This window comes from Denticeps clupeoides, chromosome 18, assembly GCF_900700375.1.
Source record: "Denticeps clupeoides chromosome 18, fDenClu1.1, whole genome shotgun sequence".
NCBI lineage: Eukaryota > Metazoa > Chordata > Actinopteri > Clupeiformes > Denticipitidae > Denticeps > Denticeps clupeoides.
The window spans coordinates 19,006,252-19,028,202 of record NC_041724.1 but is presented as its reverse complement, the minus strand read 5'-3'; the positions used below and the strand labels follow the sequence as shown (position 1 = coordinate 19,028,202).

Genomic DNA, 21,951 nt, shown 5'->3' with positions numbered 1-21,951 from the left:
CTAGCAACACGACCCCATACTGAATTCAAAAGCCATTTCTCGCATATCTCCATCAGTCCCAAGAAATTCCACCCCAGAGCTAATGACAAACAGCAGACACTTTTTAAAATCAGCTCCGTTTCTTTAGTCACCGTACCAACACAGGGTACCAAAAGCTTCTGAAACTTCAGACCCTGTGTCAACCAATGAATATGCCTCGATGCCCCTACACACAGACTAACCATAGTGGGAGTTCCCAGCTCCGGCCTTCATCAGTCAGGGCAGAAACGCCCTCTGGAGACACGTAGAACCGTTCCCTCAGACCACAGGGGGATCCTGCACTTCATCACAAAACGTTCACCAGACCAAACAATGTCTCCGTCTGATCGTACCTAATGTCCAATGGATTCTATTTCAGATGCAAGACTAACGGCAGCCTCCAAGGTAGAGGGTCATGCACAACACAGCTCTACATGCAGCTCTCCAACCACCAAGTAGTCCCGCATCGAGCAGATAAGCACGCATGACAAAGTGCCAGAGTCCCTGGCTGATGCATGAGGCTGATGCACGTTCCAGGAGCACCTCATGCTGCCCCTTCTGTAAAAGAACTCATTCAACCACACAGAAAATAAGAAGAGTTGACAGGAAGTGTGCTCAGTCAGAGGGCCTTGTCCACCTGTTCTGGTACTGCTGCCACCACCATGGCCGAGACAAAGGGTCTCTTTTATTCAGATTAAATAATTCCCCAAAGAAAAATGTACAATCATATAAAAATGAATGCAGAACACACGGTGAAACATGTCCTCTGCTTTTAACCATCAACCTTGGTGAGCAGTGGGCAGCCATGACAGGCGCCCGGGGACCAGTGTGTGGGGACGGTACTTACATCAAGGGGACCTGTGGTACCTTGGCGGTTGGGTAATTTGAACCAGCAACCTTCCGACTACAAGTTCCCCTTCTTACACACAACATAAAGCTTGTAGTCGCAGCAAAATGCGCATTCAGCAAACACACCAACATAAAACATTCCCAGTATTCCACTTTCCTCTCTCAATCATAACCTGCAGCTAAAATTCTCACACACACACACACATTCCGAACATTCCAAGCAGTTACTTCCCTGAAGAGAAGCCCATCTGGTTCCCTGGTCTTCAGGGAAGGGGGAATTTATGTTCCATAATCGTGTGTATGCAAATGAGCAATCGCCAGCCAATCAGCAGGGTTTACTGGTTGCCGCTCCTGTGCTCCCTGACATGCAGACGGTCTTCTTTATCAGACGTAGCGTTTTAGTCATAGTGTAATCAGACATATTTAAAGGGATGAGGGGTTCATTTCAGTCAGCAGCCAAAACTTTTGTGCTGTGCTCATGAACAGGAGAATGATTTCCAAAAAATTCATGTACTTGCGCGCCACGATTCAAGTTTGGTAAAGACAGGCCAATAAAGAAAGCAGGCAATTAAATATCGGAGTTTTTTTATTTAAACAAGACTAGGAAATGTTCAATATATATATTTTTACATTTTATCATCTATCTTCTTTTTCTCTGCAACATGTACTCTGAAAACAAAAACTAAAATGGCGACATGACACACAATTCTTAATCAGATTGTGCTATTTCACCAGAGACGCTTCTCTTGGTCTGGAAGTGAAGGTGTTTAAAAAAAAAAAAAATTCAAACCCTCATTCATTTCAAGTGTCCATTTCACCTGCAACATGAGGACAGCTTCTCTCTTCTGGGAATACGGACATTTCAGTGTTGACCGAGTTGTGTTGGCAGGAATTTACCGGATTTCTGAAATCAAGCCCACATCTAGTCCTGTGGCAGATGGTGGGGTCTTGGCTGTGACTAGTATTTGTATAGGGCAGGTAAAGTGAAGAGGATTTGCAGGGGAAAAAACGTTCGGCACGTGGTACATCCATCATCTTCTCTCAAGAACACAGTACCAGAGAACATCAGAACTCCGAACCAAGCACGTGTACCGATTGAAAGGTTTACCAATATAAATACACTGTTTGCCGGTTAATTCATCTTTGAATGAAGGAGCGGTCATAATGCCTTCAAAGAAACATGCATTAAATAATTTACTGTACATAAAAGCATGGGGAATTCTTTTCTGTTTTCCCATTACGAGGGTAGATAGGTGTGGGCCTGATCATTTAAATCAAGGGCACATGAGAAATGTTTTGGGACGTAGAGTTGTAGCTTATGACACATGAAATGTTCTGGACAAGAGTTGACCGGCCACCTCCACCGACGCCACGCACTGTGACAGTGGAACTCAAGGATACTCCTGAAGTACCTAATAGAGGTTTGGACAAACACAACTAAACCTCACAAACAACCAGTTTAATTCGGATGAACACCTCACGTTCTAGTTTGATCATTTTTGATTCCCAATCCTGTATTTGGACCCTCCATAACAATGCAGTCCTTCAAACCACGACTTAATCGAGACCATGTGATGGTTGGCGGCCGAAACCCCTCTGCACGGTGGAATGAAGCCATGCTGTGGGTGGGAAAGTCATCACCAGACGCCCTGAAGCAGGACTCAGGTGGCCCTGAGGGTCTACAAATGTGATGACATACTTGAGTATGGCTGCTCCACACATCCAGGTTTTGCTCTGCATGACGAGCACGAGAAGATTCTGCACAACTGTGAGTTTCATCTGCTGCCGACACAGCCACACCCACGTAGACTAAAAACAAAAAGAAAAGAATAAAAATCCAGACTTTCTTCCTTGCTGACGAGCCTCTGTCGGTGTGCTCAGTGCCCACTTTTTATGGTACAAAACTTGGACCGTTGTAAATGAATTCATGACAATAGGTGTGCAACTTACAAAAGTACTCAAGCAGCCACATATCATGTATGCATGGGAGGATCACACACACACACACTTATACAAATTAGGTAAGGTTACTGAATACTTGCTACACTGAACTATACATGTCATACATGGCTGATTAACTGTCAGTGACAAAGAACTTACACACTTACACACACACACACACACACACACACATCCCCACACACACAGAATGAAAAGAGTCATATTAGAACTCTGTATCTGTAAAAAGGAGCGATACAAGGTTAGGCAGAGTTGAACGCTGTCGTATGTTAAGTCGCTCTGAGGAGGAATTCCATGGTGTGCTTGATGTCCGTAATTTTTATTTGAATAAGTCCTTGATTGATTAATCCAAGTCTCCCCGTGTGATAGGCAGAATGAAGCCATGGAGGGAAGTCTCTCTCTCTCTCGGTCCTCTGCTCATCTCCAGTGGGTCAGCAGCAGGGTCAGAACCAGAGAAGCGAGTACCAGCACCGCGCTGCACCGTGCTGCAGCGCCGCCGCTGTCCTTCCCCTCACCAACCACCTGGACAATGCGAGGCCGGACCGGGGCCACAGTGGAGAAGTAGATGTCCCGATCGTCCTCGCAGGACGGCGAGTCACAGCCACTGCCACTCTCGGATCCACTGCCATCATCATCTGGCAGACAGAAACAGGAAATTAAGTAATAATACAGGTTATGGGCACTATTTCCAAGCTGCCATTTCATGTGCCGCCCACAAATATTTCTGATCGTCTATATTGAACCCCGAAGCCCTGTACATGTAATTAATATTAGAAAATATCGATACATCACTTTATTGTGATCATTTACGTGACGATAATGTATCGATTCAGGGACATCAAATATCGATATTTTTTATAAAAATTTAGTCCAAAATTCTGTCCTGAGATATGTTGTTTTAGCGGAATTATTAATGTAATGTGATCCACACAGATTGTACACAGCATCTTGTATTTCAGCTGTTTTTACATTTTCAGTGCACTGTAGAGTATTGCATGTGTACAGTATCACAAAATATTGTGATCTAATCGTATCGTGACCTGTATATCGTGAGATCCTTAATACACACCCCTAGTATTAAAGCATCTATTAATTTGAATTAGATGCTTTCTCTTTAATGCTGTATTCTTTCCATAATTTATGAATAGGGTTGCAAAGATTAGAAATTTTGGTAGTACGATTATAATCCGAGAAATTATTCGGATTTCACAATTATTTTACATGAATTTATTTCACAACTGTTTCAACCTATATAAATCACACAAACACACTATATAAAGCTTTTAAACTTAAGAAGGTATTAATTGCAGCTTTTCATAAAATATAAATGTCTAAATAAAATGAAATCTATAGGTAGCACAGATCATTTGTTGAAGCCAAAATCCTCAACTTCAATGCAGGGACAATAAAAAAGCAGGAAAATAATGTTTTAGAGCTTTAACAGTTCACAAATCAGTTCAAGTTGAAGAGAGAATATTGCCACGACCGCTGAACACCCGGCAGGATCTGCTCATCTTTGCAGCAGTGGTTTATTGGTGCAATCCACAGAAGCTGCCACAAAGCTGGTCACCCTACTTAATAAAATAATCGTGATGTGCAGACGTGAAAGGCTTTATGGGACCTAAGCCAGGGGTCACCATGTGGCCTTTTCGTCCTTACACTTTACCTAATAATAAATAGTTTAAGTCGGTTTTACTTACGGCATGTTTTCTTATTACTGTACTTTCAAATTTGAAGATTATTAACTTTTTTCGTGTTTTTTTTTTATGAGTCACAAATGCCGTATGTGTAATTGCCCGCCACCCTGAATTGGAGTCGTGTTTGAAAATCTGAAGCCTCTTGGGGTGAGTAAACAGTTGTTTGCAATATTTAGTGTTTAATGATTTGTATATGTTGAATTTATATATATATATATATATATATATATATATATATACACACACACACACACACACACACACACACACACACATATATATATGTAACACGCATAAATAAATTCACAAGCAAAAGCCTAGTTTTTCATACATAGCATAAAAATTATATCCGCAGTGTTACATTCATTTTACATGTTTAACTAGGATTTGCTGCTCCCAGTGCTTTCTCTTTTCAAATGGCTCTTTTGAGTCTCATTCAACGTGTTTTCCTTATTTTCATGACCATTTACGTTGGTAGATTCTCACTGAGAATCTGGTTTGGGGTGAGCTGAACCCCAACAAGTGCTAAACACCTCTGGGAACTCCTTCAAGAATAAAACATGTTTTCACTTATTTCACCTTTTTTGTTAAGTACAGAACTCCACATGTGTTCATTCATAGTTTTGATGCCTTCAGTGAGAATCTACCAACGTAAATGGTCATGAAAATAAAAAAAAGACATGAGAAGGTGTGTCCGCACTTTTGGCCTGAACTGTATATGTCTGCAGCATCCTGAGATAATTGCGCAATCCTTTTTCTGCAAGCTCTGTAAATGTAAAGTTCTGTATCCGACACTATTCACAAAATCAATTTCTCAATTTCACTATTAATTTGCTGCAGCAATTGAAACACCAGCATGTGTTCATGACTGTGTGAAAAGCAGAGAAAATCCAGCAAAGATCTGTGAATGTCTGTCGAATACATCTGTGAAGATTCTCAGTCATCCAGGTGAACTTGTCTGAAAGTTGAGTCGTGGCAACTGGACTTTCTTTCTTTAAGGTAGATACGTTCCATTCTGCATCCACAGAACTGTGTCAATCTGAGGGAAGTTGGCTTGTGACCACAACTTTATCCTCCAGGTTGGTTTCACCTCAATCCCGCCTTGAACAGGCTTGTTAAGTGAAACAAAGGCAGGGGGAGGGGGTGAGTGGACGTGACGGCCCCGCCCTGGCAGCTCCTCCTGCCCCCATGAAGCGGGCCGTTAAATGTGGCCGACGTGTGAATTGGGCCTGGTTTTTCTGGGGATGGATGAAGGGGCAGCATTTTATGTTGAGGCCTCCACCTCTGTTGAGTGATGGTTTGTTCATTTGCACATGCAAAGCTTCCCTCAGTCCTCTCTCAAACCACCTATCTTCTCTGTCCAATATTTGAACATTTTAGTCCAAAAATGAGTGTCCTGTGTCGAATACAGAACTGACTGCTAACTTTACTCAAGTTCAGTAGTCCTGGATTCCTCTTTTAGCATTTTTTTGGGAGCCCAAAATATTCCCACACAGGAGACAGGTTGTCTCTCTGATCCGTGTGCATGTCATGGAATTTGAACCGAGAACTTTTCAGGTCTCGAAAAGTTGTGGAATATGAAATAAACATCTAAAATGATGGAAAAGTCATTGAAATCTGGCATGAATGCATAACAAAGTACGTAGTTCCTGTAAGACGTTTATAGCTACATCGTTTAAAACATTTACATTTACTGCATTTATCAGACGCCCTTATCCAGAGGGACTTACAGTCAGTATTTACAGGGACAGTCTCCCTGGAGCAACTTAAGGTTAAGTGTCTTGCTCAGGGACACAATGGTAGTAAGTGGGATTTGAACCTGGGTCTCCTGGTTCACAGGCGAGTGTTTTACCCACTAGGCTACTACCACCCACTAGGCTACTAAAACCAGCGCAGGACAGTAGTGTCTTCGCTGGCTTTACCCCGTGAGACGGAGACACGTTGCACAGACATTTCAGAGAAAATAAGGTCATGAAAATTATTGTGTAAAAATGTGCAAGAACACAAAATAAATAATTTGCCTACAAAGTTCACATGGGTACCAAATATCACTTATCGGACCCCACTAGCCAGCCATAATCAATACAGGAATATTTTTATAAATGCCAGTGAAACGTGTGTGTGTAGAGAAGGACTCACCGCTGTCAAATGAAATATCGTTCCCACTGTGTGCCGCCTTCAGCCAGCTGGTCATCTCCTTTAACACCGCGATCTGCCGGCGGATGACCATGTCCGGCTTCGTGATGTCGACCACCACGTCAGGGTTCGAGATCTGATTGGCAAGGCCACTGCTCATCACGGCAGACTGGTATCTTAATAAATGAGAATGTTACGGGATGTTGAATCATAAGTAACTCAATTAATAAGAAGCTCACAGTTTGATCAGATTTATGAATTGATTCAAAATCAATTTCTCAATTTCAGAGATGATTCTCACTTCAGTTGGCCGTTTTGAGTTCCATTATTCCATTCATAGGAACTGTTGACCTGAGATGCTCCAGACTCGCAGTTAAACTAATTAATTAGCTCTAACCAAACTGTATGAACAGATTTTGAATCATGGACTCTGAGAAATGTCTTTCATGTCCATACTTTTAGTGTCGAAATGACCAAAGACGTTGTCCTCTACTTGATAACCCGAAAGAGGAATGGACCGTCTCCATTCTGCAGTAATACTGAATAAGACGCGTGAAGGCGGGACCGTACCTGCTCTTGGCAGTGCCATTCCAGCACTCGTCGCCAACAGCAACCCTCTCTCCAACACACACGGTGTCTGGGAGTGTGGACCAGAACTTCTTTGCGTGCTTCAGCTTTTTCTTCACATCTGTCAGCTGGAGACGAGAGAAGTCAGAGTTAAATCATCTTCCTTCTTTCTACTTCAACCATTTCTCAGATGCATGTTTTCCTTCCTCACCAGTCGGTCCAGGGTGGTCCCGGCCGCCGTGGTGGGCCGAGCATCCGGACTGTACGGCCGGAAGCGGCCAGTGAATCCAGTGTCCTTAGCAGCTCTCCGGGAGCGGAACACTTCGCTGAGCTTGGGCGGACCACAACCCTGGAACACCTGAAACCGGGAGCAGAGGAAAGCCCTCACAGCTCCGACCTTCAGCACAGAACTCATACAGGACTCATACAGGACGTAATGACGACGACGACCGACCTTCTGAGACACCTGCATGCTGTTCTCCTGCATGTTCATGATGGCGTCAGAGATCTTCACATCGATGGGGTCCATGACCGACTCAAAGTTGAAAGGTCCTTCCAGCCTTTCAGCAAGACTCAACATGGCATCTAGAAGGCAGCAAACTTGAATAAACCACCAGCTTGTGGGATCTCGGTACGGGACACCGTTTCTCTTTGTTGAGCAGGTATTGATCCATCTATTCTATACGTTGAATGGAAATGTCTGTGAGGCTGGACGTCCACCCTGGTTTATTAACAGTATATGTGGTGAAGGTTGGAGTGAACGTTTTTCATGTTTAATCCTACTAAATCATTGTGGGAGCTATTAGCCTAGCGGGTAACACACTCGCCTACCAGAAGACCCAGGTTCAAATCCCACTTACTACCATTGTGTCCCTGAGCAAGACACTTAACCTTGAGTGTCTCCAGGGGAGGACTGTCCCTGTAACTACCGAGTGTACGTCACTCTGGATAAGGGCGTCTGGTAAATGCTGGAAATGTAAATTTTGGCCAAAAATAGCCCTTTAAAGTGATAAGTGTTCTACAACAGCAGCAGGAAGCTGAGAGACCCAGGGTGACCAGGGTGACCCGGACATGTCCTCTTTATGAGAGACGGTTTTACAATGGTCTGGTTTGCAGAGCCGAATTCCTCATGTCATGGGCGTCTTGCAAAAAAGTTACAAACATCTGGTGGACCCAGGAGACAAGTGAGCAGGAACCGGGGGGTTGAAAGTGAAGTGATTGTCACATGTGATACACAGCAGCACAGCACACGGTGCACACAGTGAAATTTGTCCTCTGCATTTAACCATCACCCTGAGTGAGCAGTGGGCACCATGACAGGCGCCCGGGGAGCAGTGTGTGGGGACGGTGCTTTGCTCAGTGGCACCTTGGCGGATCGGGATTGGAACCTTCTGATTACGGGGCCACTTCTTTAACTGCTAGGCCACCACCACCCCTGGCCAGCACTGTTGAGCGAGGAACACGGTGGAATGTGTCTGTCCGGAGGTCACTCACCCAGGAAGTTGTTCCACTCGGAGTCCAGGTCCGCCTGGTTGGCCAGGCAGCCCCGCAGGACGTTGAGACAGTAATTCTGACAGGGCTTCAGGGCCACCTGGGCGGAGCAGTAGGGACAGTAGAGCATCTTCATTGCGGCGCGTATACAGCCGGGGGACGCGCTCACCTGCGAGACACAGAGACATTTCAGACCACAGCCAGAACGCTACAGAGGCCGCGTCCCGGCACGTCTGAAGCTGGGACTCACCGTGGACACTTTGCCCACCACCTCGGGCATGAGGGCCAGGCCACGCGTGAAGGTCCTCGCCGCGATGAAGGAGCGCTTCAGCTGAATCCTCAGCTTGCGCGGGACGTCCCCGAACGGCTGCAGCTGCTCGGTGTGGCGGCTCACGCACTCCATGTAGGCGTCGCTGAAGTCGTACTGGACGTTGACCAATCGGAACATGCGCTCCAGCAGCTCCGCCCAGAAGTCCGACAGCATGGAGTCCAGGTTGACCGCCGTGGCGCCGTGGACGTAGTAGCGCTGCAGGTCCTGGAAGAAGCGCTTGAAGAGCTCGGCGTTCTTCATGTACATCATGCCGTACGTGCGGACGAACATGCTGTGGAGGGACTGCTCGGCGTTGGTCAGCAGCTCGCGGAAGAACTCTGCAGGGAGGAGGCGGAATGTTAATCGGGATCGGGAGATAATCGTTCCGGCGGGAATGTTAATCAATAACCCGGCTGGACGGTTATTAGGTCACTTATTCATTATCTATGGGGCAGAGGGCAGACAGACAGAGGACATTGGACCAAGCGAAGTGTGCAGGCCGAAACACATTCATGCGTATACTCGTCTCTGATAGGACACACTTTGTGTCCAGACTTTTTTTTTGTGAATGAGGGACACCCCCAAGACATGTCAATCCACGTCTTCAGTGGAGATACCAAACAACAACCTGCTTCATTCGTGGGAATGTCAACCCCCCCCCCCCCCACACACACACACACACTCCAGCATTAATCATGGAACCCTTTGGTCCATCATACACATCATTTCATTCTTCTTCACTGCTCTTTCACACACACTTCAGATACACTACTGTGTGTGTGTGTGTGTGTGTAAGACAGTTTTGTGTGTTTGTACATTACTTTAGAACTTCAGAAATCTCCACTGACACAGATTAAGAGGAAGAGCCACTCCAGCCCACACGCCTGGACTCCTCATCACACCCCCTCCCGCCAGGACAACGTCTCCTTGTCTACAGTCTTCTTCAGAAAAATGTGTGTGAAAGGTTACAGCACGGGGAGCGAGTGTGTGTCAGATATATTTATTTATAACTTCCCAAGAACCAAATGTCCTCACAGATACGTGAACATGAAACTGAGGAAGCGTGTAGAGGTCAGGTCTGGTTTTCAGATTTCACGTCCATGCGTCTGGACGAAAGGGACGTCCCAGGAAAGCTCGCTGCTGGGACCTCTCCTCCTCCCTGGGTGAGCACGGGCAGATCATCTGTTCTCACATGAGTCAGCAGGGCATGTTCTCCTGTCAGACCGGCGGATGGTTCCCCCTCGCCACCATCCTGAAGCTGCCGGATATTTACAGCCGAGTCTGCAGAGTGTGTGTGTGTGTGTGTGTGTGTGTGTGTGTGTGGTCTGTCTGATAGCCTGTGTGTGTGATTGGTGATGAAGGGTTGGACATGCTGGAAGACAGATGGCAACAAAAGGGCGTGGCGCCTGTCAGACACACACCAAGTCCAGCTGTACCAGAGTGACCTGTGACCCCGGACCCAATATTAGCTATATTTTATATTCTCGTGCATGAGAGACGCCATCAACTGGAATCAAAAATTCCTCGTATGTGTTCGTTCAGATGAATTCTCTCCACTTCTGGCACACGTGAGGTCCACAGCAGGAGAAACGTGTTCTACTAACTAGACCCTTACTGTTGAAGGACCTGGACTTTTATCCAGCTGTTCCACTGTTCCTCAGGAACTTCTACCTTAATAAGCCCGGCTCCAGATCTCCACGTACAACAAGCATTTGTGGTTTTGTGTAACTCACGGTCGAAGTGGCGGTGCCGCTGGTTGAAGGTGTTTCGCAGGGTGGAGCTCAGCGTGGACACCGGCTCCTTCAGGTCTGAGCGGCTCTGCTGACTCAGCTTCTCTTCCATTTCCAGCGTGCAGCAGGAGAAGCCCTGGGGACACACCTTCAGATGGCCACCTAATGGAGAAATGAAAAGAAAGTGGAGTAAATCTGGTCCAGCGCTGGAGACCCGAGAGGAGAACCATGAGGATGGAGCCGGCGTGGGACGGCGAGTCCCAGCTGCTGTAATGTTTTGTTTTTCTTTCTTTTTAATGCCCGTTGCTGGAATTCGGCATGAACACAAGGTCCCTTTCACCGGGCAGCTCTCTAACGAGCCTGTTTGGGTTTCTCATTGCCCTCAAACCACTGGAGTTTACTGGCCTGCACACAGACCCCCTCACAGAGAGCCAGACACGTTCACAATATTCCCATTTAAACCAGGAAGAACGGTGAATACGCGCCATTTACGCCGCGCTCACCAACTCCTTCCGACCTTCATTCATCCCCATTTTACTGAAAAAAGACTTTAAAGTTGCCTTCAAATGTAATATTTCAAATTCAACAAACAGCAAGAAAACATGCGTACATAAACCCCCCTGGACCCCGCCCGAAGACCCCAGCCGGTCAACGTGCTCCCGCCCTGGACCCCTCCCAGCGACAGGCTCCCGCCCTGGACCCAGCCCGAAGACCCCAGCCGGTCAACGTGCTGCCGCCCTGGACCCCTCCCAGCGACAAGCTCCCGCCCTGGACCCCCGCCGGTCAACGTGCTCCCGCCCCTGGACCCCACCCGGCGACAGGCTCCCGCCCTGGACACCGCCCGAAGACCCCAGCCGGTCAACGTGCTGCCGCCCTGGACCCCTCCCAGCGACAAGCTCCCGCCCTGGACCCCGCCCGAAGACCCCAGCCGGTCAACGTGCTCCCGCCCTGGACCCCTCCCAGCGACAAGCTCCCGCCCTGGACCCAGCCCGAAGACCCCAGCCGGTCAACGTGCTGCCGCCCTGGACCCCTCCCAGCGACAAGCTCCCGCCCTGGACCCCGCCGGTCAACGTGCTCCCGCCCCTGGACCCCACCCGGCGACAGGCTCCCGCCCTGGACACCGCCCGAAGACCCCAGCCGGTCAACGTGCTGCCGCCCTGGACCCCTCCCAGCGACAAGCTCCCGCCCTGGACCCCGCCCGAAGACCCCAGCCGGTCAACGTGCTCCCGCCCTGGACCCCTCCCGGCGACAAGCTCCCGCCCTGGATCCCCGCCGGTCAACGTGCTCCTGCCCTGGACCCCTCCCGGCGACAAGCTCCCGCCCTGGACCCCGCCGTTCAACGTGCTCCCGCCCCTGGACCCCGCCGGTCAACGTGCTCCTGCCCTGGACCCCACCCGGCGACAGGCTCCCGCCCTGGACCCAGCCCGAAGACCCCAGCCGGTCAACGTGCTCCCGCCCTGGACCCCTCCCAGCGACAAGCTCCCGCCCTGGACCCCGCCGTTCAACGTGCTCCCGCCCCTGGACCCCGCCGGTCAACGTGCTCCTGCCCTGGACCCCTCCCGGCGACAAGCTCCCGCCCTGGACCCCGCCGGTCAACGTGCTCCCGCCCCTGGACCCCGCCCGAAGACCCCAGCCGGTCAACGTGCTCCTGCCCTGGACCCCTCCCGGCGACAAGCTCCCGCCCTGGACCCCGCCGTTCAACGTGCTCCCGCCCCTGGACCCCGCCCGAAGACCCCAGCTGGTCAACGTGCTCCCGCCCTGGACCCCTCCCAGCGACAAGCTCCCGCCCTGGACCCCGCCGTTCAACGTGCTCCCGCCCCTGGACCCCGTCCGAAGACCCCAGCCGGTCAACGTGCTCCTGCCCTGGACCCCTCCCGGCGACAGGCTCCCGCCCTGGACACCGCCCGAAGACCCCAGCCGGTCAACGTGCTCCTGCCCTGGACCCCTCCCGGCGACAAGCTCCCGCCCTGGACCCCGCCGTTCAACGTGCTCCCGCCCCTGGACCCCGCCCGAAGACCCCAGCCGGTCAACGTGCTCCTGCCCTGGACCCCTCCCGGCGACAGGCTCCCGCCCTGGACACCGCCCGAAGACCCCAGCCGGTCAACGTGCTCCTGCCCTGGACCCCTCCCGGCGACAAGCTCCCGCCCTGGACCCCGCCGGTCAACGTGCTCCCGCCCCTGGACCCCGCCCGAAGACCCCAGCCAGTCAACGTGCTCCTGCCCTGGACCCCTCCCGGTGACAAGCTCCCGCCCTGGACCCCGCCGTTCAACGTGCTCCCGCCCCTGGACCCCGCCCGAAGACCCCAGCTGGTCAACGTGCTCCCGCCCTGGACCCCTCCCAGCGACAAGCTCCTGCCCTGGACCCCGCCGGTCAACGTGCTCCCGCCCCTGGACCCCGCCCGAAGACCACAGCCGGTCAACGTGCTCCTACCCTGGACCCCTCCCAGCGACAAGCTCCCGCCCTGGACCCCAGCCGGTCAACGTGCTCCCGCCCTGGACCCCGCCCGAAGACCCCAGCCGGTCAACATGCTCCCACCCCTGGACCCCACCCAGCGACAGGCTCCCGCCCTGGACCCAGCCCGAAGACCCCAGTCGGTCAACATGCTCCCACCCCTGGACCCCGCCCGAAGACCCCAGCCGGTCAACGTGCTCCCGCCCTGGACCCCTCCCGGCGACAAGCTCCTGCCCTGGACCCCGCCCGAAGACCCCAGCCGGTCAACGTGCTCCTTTTTTGGTGAAGTGTCTAGGTAAAGCCGGGAATACACTGCAATTTCAGATATGGAATGTCAGCTTGATCGTGCGTCGCATAGTGTCCACAATGTAAAGAACACATTCACCCTCTCGACCGGCAATGGGATCTGTTTCACCTGATGAGAATACCGAACCAGACTCCCTTCTACCTGACTGGGCACACATGCCAACACAGTGAAGGCAAAGAGACCAACAAGTGCTAAAGACCTCTGGGAACTCCTTCAAGACTGCTGGAAAACCATTTGTGTTCATTCATAGTTTTTCTGTTAGAATCTACCAATGTTAATGGTCATGAAAATAAAGAACACATTGAACGAGAAGGTGTCCGAACTTTTGGCCTCTACTGTAGATATCACACACATCATAACTAAATAAATAGAAATTTTCTTTTCTTATCAACCAAAGTTTATCCATATAGGTCTGTTGAAAGTGAAGTGATTGTCATTGTGAAACACTGCAGCACAGCACACAGTGACACAACAAAATGTGTCCTCTGTATTTAACCCATCACCCTGAGTGAACAGTGGGTGGCCATGACAGGCGCCCGGGGAGCAGTGTGTGGGGACGGTGCTATACTCTGTGGCACCTCGGCGGATCGGGATTCGAACCGGCAACCTTCTGATTACAGGGTCGCTTACTTTACCGCTAGGCCACCACTGCCCCGGCCCTCTTATTTTGCTGAACACCTCTACTGCTGCACGCTATTCTTCTTCAGTACTAATCTTCGTATTTTTCTGTATATAAGATATTTGACTATATTGTATATTGATGACAGTGCCTGAACACCCACCTGCTACGTAACTGAGATCTGTGCAGAGACGAGGAGGAGGAGTCTGAAGTCTACCTTCAAAACTCCAACATGGAGGCCAGACTGGGGGGAGGTCATGCCTTAGACAATTAGGCACTGCTAAATAACTCAAGTTAACAACTTAGCCAATCGCAGTTCACAATGCAAACTAAATTAAATGGAATTCAACTCATTAACCATAAACCGCATTAGTGACATAATAAGGGGCTAATAAAAGCATCATAAAATAAAGTCACTCCTCCATGCATCAAGCTCTTTTGCTCCAGAGAAGGAATGGGGAGGACAAAAGCCAGATTAGTCCACATCCCCCTTCACCCCAACACCACCACCAGCACCTCACCCCCCTGAAGGCTTAACAGACAAGGTCAAAGGTTAACAGCCACTCATTTAGGAAGGACCGCATCCTCTGACCTCAGTGACCATTGGCCAGCAGACCCGCCACAACCCTGGCATGTTCCTTCTCCAGGATTCCCACGTCATAAATTCCCTATGGGATTATTTCAGGACTTGCCGTTTTCTCCAAGACACAAGCAACATCTGAAGATGTTACACATTTACAGCATTTATCAGTCGCCCTTATCCACTTACAATCAGTAGTTACAGGGACAGTCCCCCTGGAGCAACTTAGGGTTAAGTGTCTTGCTCAGGGACACAATGGTAGTAAGTGGGATTTGAACCCGGGTCTTCTGGTTCATAGGCGAGTGTGTTACCCACTAGGCTACTACCACCACCTACACTAATGTTTACTGCTACAAGAAGGAATTCAAAATGAATTAGTTGCTTTCTAGGGTCTAATGGCTCTCAGCAAGTGGGCTGCGGTCATTTGTAAGGAGATGGTTTTAGGTCTCTGAGATGAGCTCAGTATGAGCTGCCAGCTAATAATGAAATGTAGATGCTCCAGCACAAAAACCTAAACTCTTCATTAAGATCTGAAGTAGAGCGGAGTGACTTAACCAGTGAAGTTCATCAATATCAGGTCTGTAACAAGCAGAGCCTCTCCAGTCTGTGTAAATGTTCCTCGATATCAAAATTACAAATCATCTACAGAGCATAACCTCATCAGAAGATTCTGACTGTGTGTGAGGGACGAGGCTGAAGACCTTTACTGGTGACACCGCATCACTCATCAGCATGATTGTGACAATGACATTACTAAATTATGTCTCCATTTAAAATGATGTTCTGTTGTGAATAAGATTATGTCTCATGTACTATTTTGTTTTTTACTAATAATGTGTCCTTCAAGACAGCCTCGGTTCTTCTAGGTATGCCTGCACAACTCTGCAGGTTGTTGGATCCAACATCTTGGAGAACAATCCACAGACCTTTTGTGCCTGTAGGCTTCCTCTAATCCTGAAAGGTGTCGAGGACAATGAATCCTGACCAAATCTGCACAAATTCAGCCTCCAACAGGATTTACTTCTGCCTGCAGACCATCTCTGTTGTACTAGGAGTTTCTTCAAAGGAGCATGAGAAGTCTGCTTTGAAGTCTTTGTCTGGGAAAGACCTTGCAGATGTGTCTTGGTGCCGCGTTCAGCCTTGTCATGGTCATGGTCATGAAACAATCTCCCATAATATCCGGAACCAAACTTCATGTTAGTATGAATATATTGTTCCACTGGAATCTACTTAAGGACACAGAAGATGCCTCAAATCAAGCAAATTACGGAAAAAAGGAGTGGTTTCTACACAGGAAGCTTCAGTCCCCTGCTGAGGTTGCTCGCACCCAGATACTGTGCTGTAGTCCTTCCGGAGACAACCATGACGTGGGAAGCAGGCCTTGAGGCTGCATGGGAGCAGAAGAGGCAGGATGGAGATTTGGGCGTGGGTGAAGCAGAGGAGGCTGTGGCTGAAGAGGAGGGGTGGGAGACGTCCTACCAGGACACGTTCAGAGGGGCGAGACGTCAAGGGAGGGTGAAACCCAAAGCAGGCGATGACGGACCTGTGTTTTCTATACTAATCTGTATGAAAGACTCACATTAAAGACCTGCAGACATTTTCAGACACTCCGACAGGCAAGGACATGCTGATGGGGGACACGTAACTGGAACCCTTTATTTGAGGTGATCAGCAAGGACTCTAATGCTTATTAGAGAGAGAGGTCAGGAAGTAGATGAACTCCAACACACCACACTGTACAGGATTTCCCTGGAGGAACATGAGAGGACAGTGAAGACGGAGACATTGTGTCTGAACTAGTCTCACCCTCTGATTATTATACCAAAAGCCAGGTCAGACTCATCTTCTCTTTTTTTTTCTCCTTCATTCTGGAATTCCATTTGGAAAAGGAGATTGTAGACGTGGGAAGCCATGTTGGTCTTCACCCGTGGCCTTACAGGACGTGTACGAAATACAATAACTATTAAAAAAAGACCTGAAGGTCTATCAGGATCGGAGCGAGTGGAAGACGGCGGTTACAATCCTAACCCGGTAAGGGCCTCCAGCCAATTAAATTGCTCCGTAAGCGCACATTCCAGAGAGCATTTACCCAGAGTGCCCTGGGGAGATTCCACAACATGGCTCTGGCCTCTCACACTCCCAGGCTTGAGCCGAGCAGCTTTGTCTCAGCACACAAAAGCTCCCCGCCTGCCCAACTTCCCGGGTCAGGCCCGGCGCTGCCGTCACTCCACCGGGCCGCGGCCACACCCCACCGCCCCCCTCGGGAGCCGTGGGCGGGGCTAGACGTTCAGCGGCTAATGAAGCTGCGCTCGGTGGGCGAAACCCTAGACGTCGCCGGAACAGCACTTCCACGGCGAGGTTCGGGGACGACTCAGCCAGGTGAACGCTCTCCAACATCTGGAATGTTCTGTTTGTTTATCCAAGCAGAGAGCAGGCTGGGGGCTGCTGGCCACGATGATGAAGAAACCTGCCGGTGAAGGTCACAGTGTCTGAACTGGGACTGGAGGAGAGGACGAGAGCGGACCAGAGAGGACATTCATTTATTTAGTCGTCCCATGACGCTTCTGCTCTTCCATAAAATCCAACGACATGAAGACGACGCTGCAGCGAAAAGACTTTACTTGTCCCCATCAGCCTGACTATTAAATATGTGATAAGCGAGATCTTCCTGCTGTTTCTACTGACGGTTCCTACACTGATCAGCAATGGCGGCCTTTAGAAATGTAGCAGCTGCGAGCAGCTAAAACCTACCAGATGTTGGGACAGAGGAGCACTGGAGAATCTGAGCGAGTGTGTGTGTGTGTGTGTGTGTGTGTGTGTGTGACACCCATGGGAAGGATGAGATCAGTCTTAAGCTCAGATTTCCCAAGCCCTCAGAGCTACAAGAGGACCACTATGTTGTGGATATACCTGCTCCACAACAGGGTCCCAGGGGAACCTTCTGGTGGGAAGGAACCTTCTATTCAGCAAGCTGTTAGATGGTTCCTTCGCTCAGCTGTCACACGGCTTAGAGAAGGAACCAGCGAAAGCCTTACATGCATCACATTTCACTTTATTACTGAAGGTAGACAATCATGTCTAATAGTGATTATTGGTCGATAAGCAGAGTGAAAATTATTGAAATAAACAAAAAAAAAATTGGCAATATCAGAAAACGCTGTGAATTGTTTGATATGGGAAAGTATGTAATATTTCTGCCATATCGCCGAGAAATGATCCATTTTGACGTTCCAGCTTGGGGTTAAAGTGCATGGAAACTGCGCACTTTCGCACTTGTGAACGCCGGTTCGGTTTGAAAGTGCACGAGGGGAAGAGCGGAAGAATTGTTTCGCATTTTTACCATTTATCAGCTGCAGCGATTAAGCGCCAACGCACGTGTGTGTGTGTGTGTGTGTGTGTGTGTGATTTCACAGACATGCATGACTGTGGAAGTGGACATTTCGATGTATGTCTGTTGAATACGGGACCACTGCTAACTTTACTGAGGTCATGACCTTTATGGGTGAGATGCTCAAACGTAATCAGATTTAAAAACCTTTGAAGACCAGTTTAAATATGTACCGTCCAGCGTTCCACCTCTGCACCCCCCTGCCTGCCATCGGGGGCTTCTTTATAATACCGACACTTTCGTTTGAATTTCTCCGTATGAAACTCGCCTGTATTACATTTACTGCTTAATGTCCAGATGAGCGAACGTTCTGTGTAACTACATCCACATCGAGGCAGATTCCCCAAGAAGACGCTGGACACATCACTACTCGGGATGCAAACCGTCCAGGAAAAGCGGACAGGAGCGAGACGGATCTGCAGACAAACGTAGCCAAAGCGCGGCACGGAACACAGAAATATAAAAATGGACTTTAGAGGAATGATCAGATGATGAGGAGTCTCCATTCCAGTCCAGCGTCACATCAGAGGGGACAAGAGAAAGATGGACTGAGTCCAGACAACAGCTGAGTGTAGCGATGCCAAAAATATCTTGTTTGGAATTTGGTATACCTGCACGCACGCGCACACACACACACACACACACACACACACACACACACACACACACACACACACCACAGCTGTGCAGAAAGTGCTGAGCCCCGGTTTCCGAGCAGGGACGCTGCAGACACACGTCCAGATAACATTAGTCAAACACAGACAGAGACAGAGAGAGACGCTCATACTTGTACACACCTGTTGGAGCCGGTACGTGTGTGTGTGTGTGTGTGTGTGTGTGTGTGTGTGTGTGTGTGTGCGTGTGTGTTCTCCACACCTGAACCCTGGGCAGTGTGGCCGCAGTGGCCACCCGGGTCTCTTTGTTGCCGTGGCGACCCCCTGTGGAATGTGGTGGTGGAGGGGGGGGGTATTGTTCCTACACTCACCATCCACCCCATGCTGGGCTGCATTTAGACTTTTTTGGGGGGGTTGGTGGGTTCCACCACGGAACTGTCTGGAATAAACACCTGAAGTGGAGAAATGACAGTAGAGCAGCACGGTCCAGGCCGGAACCGGGAGCCACGACGCTGCTGGCTTTATCGAACCTCCTCGCTGACACAGATTATACTGCGTTCACGTTCCTCTTCTGTAGAATTGTAGAGGAAGCAGATCTTCTGTTGTGTAGTAAAGTGACTGTCATGGTGATACACAGAACAGCACACGGTGACACACAGTGGGCAGCCATGACAGGCACCAGTGTGTGGGGACGGTGGCACCTTGGCAGATCGGCAACCTTCTGATTACGGGGCCGCTTCCCTAACCGCTAGGCCACCACTGGCCCTTACCACCATGCCTGCTCACAAACTAAATGTACCCATAATTCCCTGTTGTCGCGTCATGTGATTTACAGCGTTTTGCTGTTTGATTAGGATGGAGACCACCTCTTTTTGGGGGATCAGACCTACTCAGCTTCAACTTTGGATCCAAATGAGGGGTAAAGTAGGATTTTAAGACCATGAACGTGAGATCACACAACAAATGACTGATGATCCTCCAGGCTGGAGATCTACAGGAGGATCTACCAGCAGATCTACCAGAGGATCTACCAGAAGATTTACCAGAGGATCTACCAGAAGATTTAACAGAGGATCTACCAGCAGATCTACCAGAGGATCTACCAGAAGATTTACCAGAGGGTCTACCAGCAGATCTACCAGAGGATCTACCAGAAGATTTAACAGAGGGTCTACCAGCAGATCTACCAGAGGATCTACCAGAAGATTTACCAGAGGATCTACCAGAGGATCTACCAGAGGATCTACCAGAGGATTTACCGGAAGATCTACCAGAAGATTTAACAGAGGATCTACCAGAAGATTTAACAGAGGATCTACCAGAAGATTTAACAGAGGGTCTACCAGCAGATCTACCAGAAGATTTAACAGAGGATCTACCAGAGGATTTAACAGAGGATCTACCAGAAGATTTAACAGAGGATCTACCAGAAGATTTACCAGAGGATCTACCAGAGGATTTACCAGAGGATCTACCAGAAGATTTAACAGAGGATCTACCAGCAGATCTACCAGAAGATTTAACAGAGGATCTACCAGAGGATTTAACAGAGGATCTACCAGAAGATTTAACAGAGGATCTACCAGAAGATTTACCAGAGGATCTACCAGAGGATTTACCAGAGGATCTACCAGAAGATTTAACAGAGGATCTACCAGCAGATCTACCAGAAGATTTAACAGAGGATCTACCAGCAGATCTACCAGAAGATTTAACAGAGGATCTACCAGCAGATCTACCAGAAGATTTAACAGAGGATCTACCAGAAGATTTAACAGAGGATCTACCAGAGGATCTACCAGAAGATTTACCAGAGGATCTACCAGAAGATTTAACAGAGGATCTACCAGAGGATCTACCAGAGGATCTACCAGAAGATTTACCAGAGGATCTACCAGAGGATCTACCAGAAGATTTAACAGAGGATCTACCAGAAGATTTACCAGAGGATCTACCAGAAGATCTACCAGAGGATTTAACAGAGGATCTACCAGAGGATTTAACAGAGGATCTACCAGAAGATTTACCAGAGGATCTACCAGAGGATTTACCAGAGGATCTACCAGAGGATCTACCAGAGGATCTACCAGAAGATTTACCAGAGGATCTACCAGAGGATCTACCAGAAGATTTACCAGAGGATCTACCAGAGGATCTACCAGAGGATCTACCAGAGGATCTACCAGAGGATCTACCAGAGGATCTACCAGAGGATCTACCAGAAGATTTAACAGAGGATCTACCAGAAGATTTAACAGAGGATCTACCAGAAGATTTAACAGAGGATCTACCAGAGGATCTACCAGAGGTGTCTGGCCCGGCTGAGAAGCAGGGTGAGGAGCCTGCCTGGGGACGGGTGCAGGTGAAGATCGCAGCTCCTACCTTCCACGCCCGTGTTGGGCACGTCGTTGACGTTGAAGCCTTTGGAGCTGTAGGCGGCGCGCACGTCGGTGCAGCTCTTGGACCGGGACTCCGGCGTGGCCGCGCCGAGCAGGCTGAGGAAGAGGAGCGCGCACGGCGCCTTCATCGTCGCGGCACGGAGCGGGGGGCTTTCGGGGTTCCGCCGAACCTTCTCCTCATGGAGACGCTGGCAAAGCCGGGGTCCAACCGCGTCGACTCCCGGCGTCCAACAAACTTTCCACTCCCGTGGGCCTGGCGAGCTGTAAAAAAAACACGCTCGTCCAAAACTTTCCTTCTTTGTTTCGAAGTTGCTGCCTCTCCGGAATAAAAACGTGAGAAAGCGGCCGAGAATAAAAACGATCTCTCTTCTATTCACGTAAAGTAGGTCCGGAGCGCCGCTTTAGTAGCCACGTCCAACTCCGACGAAGGGAAAGTAAAGAAGTGGAAGTTGGAGGAAGTTCGGTCCTCGGCTCCCCGCTCCAGACGGGACGCTGCTGACTGCGCCGCTCGGTCCCGCAGCGCAGTTCCGGACAAAGAGCGGCGGCCGCCAAAACCCGGGGCGGAGCGCGGAGGATCGGGCGTGGACCGACCGACCCGACACAACACAACACAGCACAGCAACACAGACCTACAACACAGACCCAACCCAGCAACACAGCACAGCAACACAGACCCAACACAACACAGCAACACAGACCTACAACACAGACCCAACACAGCACCACAGACCCGACACAACACAGCACAGCAACACAGACCTACAACACAACACAGCAACACAGACCTACAACACAGACCCAACACAGCAACACAGACCCAACACAACACAGCAACA

At 49.6% G+C, this 21,951-nt stretch overlaps 1 protein-coding gene across 1 annotated transcript; it reads right to left on the bottom strand.

Annotated features, from left to right (window-relative positions):
- Positions 1 to 1,435: 1,435 nt before the first annotated feature.
- On the bottom strand, positions 1,436 to 21,632 carry gpc4 (glypican 4). The gene is made up of 9 exons (XM_028959857.1): positions 21,099 to 21,632; positions 10,761 to 10,919; positions 8,968 to 9,365; positions 8,721 to 8,886; positions 7,681 to 7,811; positions 7,438 to 7,584; positions 7,230 to 7,354; positions 6,663 to 6,835; positions 1,436 to 3,461 (listed from the first exon to the last, which is right to left on the bottom strand). Exons 1-9 carry the CDS (start codon positions 21,241 to 21,243, stop codon positions 3,244 to 3,246), a joined length of 1,662 nt encoding a protein of 553 aa, XP_028815690.1. The 5' UTR covers positions 21,244 to 21,632; the 3' UTR covers positions 1,436 to 3,243.
- Positions 21,633 to 21,951: the final 319 nt, after the last annotated feature.

Excerpts from the sequence above, each read along its gene's own strand:
- gpc4 (XM_028959857.1), bottom strand. The coding sequence starts at position 21,243 with ATGAAGGCGCCGTGCGCGCTCCTCTTCCTCAGCCTGCTCGGCGCGGCC. Across the intron at positions 10,920-21,098 it reads GCCCAACACGGGCGTGGAAG|GTGGCCATCTGAAGGTGTGT; the intron begins GTAGGAGCTGCG and ends TTTCTCCATTAG. Across the intron at positions 7,355-7,437 it reads GGACCACCCTGGACCGACTG|CTGACAGATGTGAAGAAAAA; the intron begins GTGAGGAAGGAA and ends TCTCGTCTCCAG.